Below are 6,561 nucleotides of genomic sequence, written 5' to 3'. Positions count from 1 at the left end.
GCAGGTGAAAGCTTAAACACTAGGATATATGCAGATGCTTTACTAGTTTCGATTCAGTCATTTTTCTTTCTTTGTTTTTTGGGCCTGTGGCAACCGGTGCTACATGAAGTGAATGATGCACAAAATAATTACAAACAATGAGACTTGACATAAGATTGTGCGCTTAGAAAGTAAATGATTTGCAGATGATAGTGACAAATGGCGCTGTATAGGTTATGCCATTTCTCGAATGCATTCGAGTGTGCACAGTTTAGCGTGCACGAGTTAACTCGAGCGCGCACGTTAAGGGGTTAAAATCTAACCTGTATAATGTAAAATAATGATGACCGTTCTCGCCGAAAAGTTCTCTATAATTAATGTATAGTATACATCAAATTAAAATATACCTAAATAAGAGGGCGGCAAAATTGTCTGCCGCCCCGGGCAGCCGACACTCACGCTACGCCACTGCCTATATCGCTTTTCTGCACCTATGTTAGCGGCGCATTTCCGGCAATGTTGGAGGTAGAAATTAAAGCCCAGATAACACAAAGACATCTTAAAGAAATCTAAAAGATAACTCATTAAAGACGTCTTAAAGATGTCTGGTATTTCCGGAAAGATATCTTTATGACGTCTTAAAGATGTACGGATGTTACAGATCCGTACATCTTAAAGATGTCTTTTTTTGTCTATTATTAAGGTGTTTAGGATAGCTTTCTTTTTAATTTTTTACGAAATACAGTAAAACCTGCCATATCCGGATCAATGTGGCGACAGATCGATCCGGATATGAAAAAATCCGGATATCAAGACCACTTCTTTTACTCTCTGAAAGGTTTTCTCCTTCATACATTCTATTTTTATAGTCTATAATACCTTGATCCATAGGCTGACAGAGGGATATCACATTTGGGGGCAAAAAAGACACTTTATTTCGCCATCTTGTTCTTTTTGGTCGGGATGAGAGGGTGTGTTGTCCAACAGCAGGACTGCCTTTCTCGGTAGATGCGGACGGCAGAACCGTCCGGATATGAGGAGGTCCGGATATGACAGGTTCGGATGTGGCAGGTTGTACTGTATTTTAAATAAACTTTTAATAAAAATAATTAGGTTCTAAAAATACGTTTTATTGCTATTAAAATTTTACATGTACATGTAGAATAAGCTTTACCAATTATCAGATTTGCAATTCTGGTATCACAAAACTTTTGTTTGCCTTTTTGTCCCAGCCAACTGTACTTAAACTCATTGCTAATAATTAATTTTCCAACTCTTGATACAAAAGCATAGGCTTTTGATCCTCCTACTTTAACAAGCTCCGATACCTACCTAAAAATATATTTTTAAGATCATATTGTTAAGGTAAGCTGTTAAATTAGGAGACATGCATTTACACTTGATAAAAAAGTTAATTTTTTACTTTAATAATATAACAATCTAAATCTAAACTTACTGCATTATTAAAATCTGTAGATTCTTCTAAATATCCCTCAAATAAAACCATATCTTCATCACAAGATATGGGAAATACCACTGAAGTCACTGGTGTGAAAAAGCTTTTAGCTACCAGCTCTTGTCTTAAATGTTTTACTAACCTAACCTAACTTTTAAATTCGTAATTATAACATATTTTTAAGAAAAAATGTCTTAAATATATTTGTAAATGTTTTAAAGATATCTTAAATTTGGCGTTTTAAAGATATCTTTTGAAAGTCTCGAGACATTAAGACCATATTGGATTGTAAATAAGATATCTTAAAGATGAGCTGTGCTATATGGGAGGAGGTCAAGAAGGGTATCGCACCATTGGAAGAAAGGAAGGATTTTGGTAGTAGTAGCGATGCAATATTTATATTTGATAAATCAATGTCATTTTATTTAATGTTAAGTTATAAAACAAAATTAAATAAAATATTAACAAAACAACAATACCTTTTACAAATATTATTTTCCCGATCAGTCCTCTTTTTTTAAAGTTAATGTACATACCTAATAATAAATACATATCAACCACACATCTATAATAAATATAATGTATAAATAGTTATAAATTGTAAAATATATACATGAGTTGTTTATTTCAAACTGTATATTGTTCCCGAGCGGGCAAAATATGCATTGGAGAAACCTTGTCATTAGTGTTACATTAGAGATACTGTTGGTAAGATGCTACAATGCTTAATACTCATATGTAAAATCGTTGATATACGCAACATTGCATGCCCGAATGTTTCTAATTAACATTAAATATTTTTAAATTAATAGGAACCAATTGTTTTTAATAGGCATAAATAAAAATTTAAGACAATTAAAAACAGCAAATAGGGTAATCTAGATTTGTACTGCTTGCATGATAAAAATGGCTAAAATGCACATTGAAAATAGAAAGTGAATACGGCAGCTGCTTTTTTGTTGATTTCTGACTAAATAACAACCACTCTAGGGTTTCAAATTGAAGAATTCCCTCATTTTAGTTATATTAAGGGTAAAAAAGTAAAATAACAAATTTTCATGTTTTTTTTACTTAAAACAAGAAATTCGACAATAAAATCAACTCTACTCTTCAATGTAAATATTTCAATAATTTAGGGAAGTAAATATTTCATATTATCGTGTAATTTGGCGAAGCGGCATACAAGAGTATAATTTAAAACCTCTCTTCTCTTTTTATTTACATCAAACAGAAACATTTAAACATGCTACAAAAATCTAGAAGCGAGATTATAGAGATAATATACAGTATGGTGAAAATGAAAGGAATAAATTCGTTATTTCGTAAACCGGCGACTTTAAGGAAAGACTCCCGAAACAGGTCGATTTTTTATTTTTAAAATATGATACTTTGGCATATATGTCATACTAGTGACGTAATCCATCTAGGCGTGATGACGTAATCGATGATTTTTTAAATGAGAATAGGGGTCGTGTGCTAGCTCATTTGAAAGGTTATTCAATTCTCTATTTGGTAATATAAACATTTATATAATTATTTATAAAGCATGTCCAAAAACATTTTTTTTTAAATTAAATTATTTGATAAAAAAGAAGAATGTATTTAATTTATTTAATTCAGAATACATTTTACTGCTGTCAGAAATCAGACAAAAATATTTATATTACAAATAAACATTGCTTTTCGTTTAAATTAAATGTTCAAACTTTTAAGAGGCTGACGGGAGCTGGCTTGAACATTGAATTTAATTGAAAAATAATATTTCTGAAATAAACATTTTCTTCTGTTTTCGGGCAACAGTGAAATGTATTTTGAGTTAAATAAATTACACATTCTTCTTGTTTTTTTTTGTCTAATAATTTAATTAAAATTTTTTTTGTACACCCTGTACAAACAATTATGCAAATGCTTATATTACTGAACAGAGAATTAAATGACCTTTTAAGTGAGCTAAAACACGACCCCTATTCCCATTTAAAAAAATCGATTATGTCATCACGTCCAGATGGATGACGTCACTAGTATCAGATATAAGCCAAAATATCATAATTTAAAAATAAAAATCGACTTGTTTCGGGATTTTTCCTTAAAGTCGCCGGTTTACGAGATAACGAATTTATTCCTTTCATTTGCACCATACTTAGTGTGACCAACTCCAATTCAGTCTAATTCGGGACAAGGCTAAAAAAAGACCTAAAATGCGGGACATTCCATGAAAATCGGGCCATTTTTTTTTTAAATATAGAACTTTAATCATTTTATTGATTATTTATCATTTTTATGTTGAAAATTTTTTTTATGAGATGGGTTGTAATGATAATCACACTTTTGTTAGTTTTTGACGTTTCGGATTCAAATCCGGAAATCGTTCTCAAAGAAGGAAAAATTTGAAAATCAACTGATGTTGGACTTCAATGTAAATAGAACCTTAGGTTAATATAAAAATATAATTATCATAATTACATTGTCATGTTTTTAAATCGTCTTTTCAGAAGACGATAATTAAAATACAGAAACGGAAAAACCCCAGAGATTTTGTAGAATACCACGAAATAAAATGCATGCGTTTTTGATGTGGTATTAGTTTTACACTTTACACTAGACAGATAGTTTAGGTCGACTATTAGAAATTGTCGACTTTTTTTCGTCCCACCAATTCAGTTTGATGTGAATTCTTAAAAGAATAACGTGTTCAAAATTTGAAAATAGAATTTTACTAAACCGTTGAAAATTCGGATGACCCGGAAGCCTTGTCCGGGACACGACTTCGTAATTCGGGCCATGTCCCGGATTTTTCGGGCTAGTTGGTCACACTAATACTGTATATTACAAAAAAACTCTATGTTCTTCAGAAACATTTCTGTACAATACAATGTATAATCAAGACATTTTTTTGGGGACAATTTTTCTTAAAGGATTCTTTGAATCTTTTTTTATCACAGAAGTGTTTGTAAGTATAACTGGACTTAAAATTGGTTGTGATATAGAGTCTGATGGTACAAAAGATAATTGACCATTATGAACAAACTGAACGAGAATAGCTGATTGTGGTCCATTTGTTGTTGTTGTTGCTGCTGTTGTAGTAGTTAATGTTGGAGTTGTTGTTGCTTGTGAACACTCTGTTGTAATTATTGATGCCAGCATACCACCTAAACATATAAGACACAATGAATATAATATATCAATTGTAATATTGTTAAACATCTAATATATTCTTTTTCTCATGATCATCTTTCAGTGCGTCACAGTTTTTCGATTTCTTTCTAACGCATTAAATTGTATGTGACAGAAAAAAAGGCATGTCCGTGGTTACAGACATTTACAACATTTATTCTAGTTATTCTAGTTGTCGATAGATGGCGCCATAATAAAAAAAATAATTTTTTTTAAATTAGATAATAATATTACAAATATAATCTGTATAATTTATAAGACTATACAAATCAAAGAAAATACCATTTTATAAATGCAAGAAACACATTTGATTTGTTTTTATTCCAAATTGAAAATAAAATGTGACAACTGTCAGATTTAACTAAAATGTCATATTAGAATAAATGTCATAAATGTGTATTATCGCGGACTTATCCTTTTTCCTATCATTTGTTACGCACTGAAAAATGCTCATGAAAAGGACAATACCATGATCTTAAGGATCTACAATGAAAACAAGGTAGAAAAAATTATAGAAAAGAACTGAGGCAGAAATGCTTAAGACCAAATGTCTCTAATAATCTCATTGAAGGATACAGATGGAAAAGAAATGAAATACAGAGTATTTCTGGAGGCACATTAAAAAATGGATAAAGTCTAGACAAAAAAAGAACATATAAATACCTTGATTGGGGCATTTGCTGTGCTGTAATTTAAGCAGTTTCAATTCTTGCTTTAAAACAGCATTTTCTTCCCTTAAACGTATAAGTTCTTCTTCCTTTTCCTTCCAAAGTTGACGTTTTCTCTTACGACACCTATTTTGAGCAGCTTTATTCATCTCCCTAATTTTTTCTAACTTGTTATTTGCAGCTTTCTTTTCTTTTTGAATCATATCTTTACTTGACAAAGATTTCAAAGGCACAACTGTCACAAACTTATTTTCTTCCTCCACTGATTTTTCCTTTTTTATATTATTTCGAATTGTTTTCCTAATTTTTTCTTTTAAATCTTCATGAGCATTATCCACAACAATATTTGGCGAACTAGATGAAGTATCTTCATTCACAGTATGAAACATGAATGATTCACAGTCACTTTCATTTTTTGGAGCGGCTTCTGATATTTTTCGTTGGTTGTCTGTAATATGAGGTAATATGTGTGGGGTATGTAAAGATTCATTAGAATTATGTTCCTGCACTTCCAACGCAGTACCATTTTTAACAGAATCGATTGCTCTTTTGAAAAGCTCATCAAATGGATTAACATTTTGTAGATCTTGAAATAATCCCACTTCTTCACAATTTCTTATAAACCTAGTTGGAGTGGGCGTTTGGTCTGCTACTTCATTAATAGTATTTTTGTTCACTAATCCCAAATTTAACATCATTGCATGCTTTTTTTGATGCCAATCTAAGTGATCTTTGTTAGTAAAAGTCATTTCACAACCTTTAACATCACAGGCAAAGGGCTTTTCTTGATCAATTGATGATTTTTGGACCAACATGTTAGCACTTAAGATGTTTAGTAACAAATTGAAACTCCTTTTATTATCATACTAAATTCTGGTTACGTATTTAAATACACTAGCGTGAGAGACGAAGGCTTTAGTAGTAATCCCTCATTTGCCTCTGGTGAGACAACTCTAGTTAAAAAAGTTATCATCAAAAATTAGCAAATTTAAAAAAAATGGTTACTTAAATTAAATCATAACCTTAGACAAGGAAAAAAGAGTTCTTTCCTTGTCTAAGATCATAACAAATAACCCATTTTTTGTCATCACTTAAATGTCAAATATGTCAAAATAAATAGCTTCATGACTCTTGCTTCTCGGCACTCAGGCACTTTTAGACGTTTACGGAAACGCTGTGTCTAGGTACACGCTAACGTGTACGCAAATAAAAAAGTTAGGTACACGCCATAGAGAAATAACAACAACATAGAGAAATAACTTATTTCTCTATGGTACACGCAAA

The 6,561-nt window shown here is 31.1% G+C and overlaps 1 protein-coding gene across 1 annotated transcript; it reads right to left on the bottom strand.

Moving 5' to 3' along the window:
* Positions 1–1,830: 1,830 nt before the first annotated feature.
* On the bottom strand, positions 1,831–6,400 carry LOC126882931 (cyclic AMP-dependent transcription factor ATF-7). Its single transcript, XM_050648008.1, has 3 exons — positions 6,345–6,400; positions 5,273–6,299; positions 1,831–4,584 (listed from the first exon to the last, which is right to left on the bottom strand). The coding sequence occupies exons 2-3, from the start codon at positions 6,090–6,092 to the stop codon at positions 4,316–4,318; spliced, it is 1,089 nt and encodes a 362-aa protein (XP_050503965.1). The 5' UTR covers positions 6,093–6,299; positions 6,345–6,400; the 3' UTR covers positions 1,831–4,315.
* Positions 6,401–6,561: the final 161 nt, after the last annotated feature.

The sequence above is a fragment of the Diabrotica virgifera genome, chromosome 4 (genome assembly GCF_917563875.1).
Source record: "Diabrotica virgifera virgifera chromosome 4, PGI_DIABVI_V3a".
Lineage (NCBI taxonomy): Eukaryota > Metazoa > Arthropoda > Insecta > Coleoptera > Chrysomelidae > Diabrotica > Diabrotica virgifera.
The sequence above is the reverse complement of the archived record's forward strand: the minus strand, read 5'-3'. Positions and strand labels throughout refer to the sequence as shown.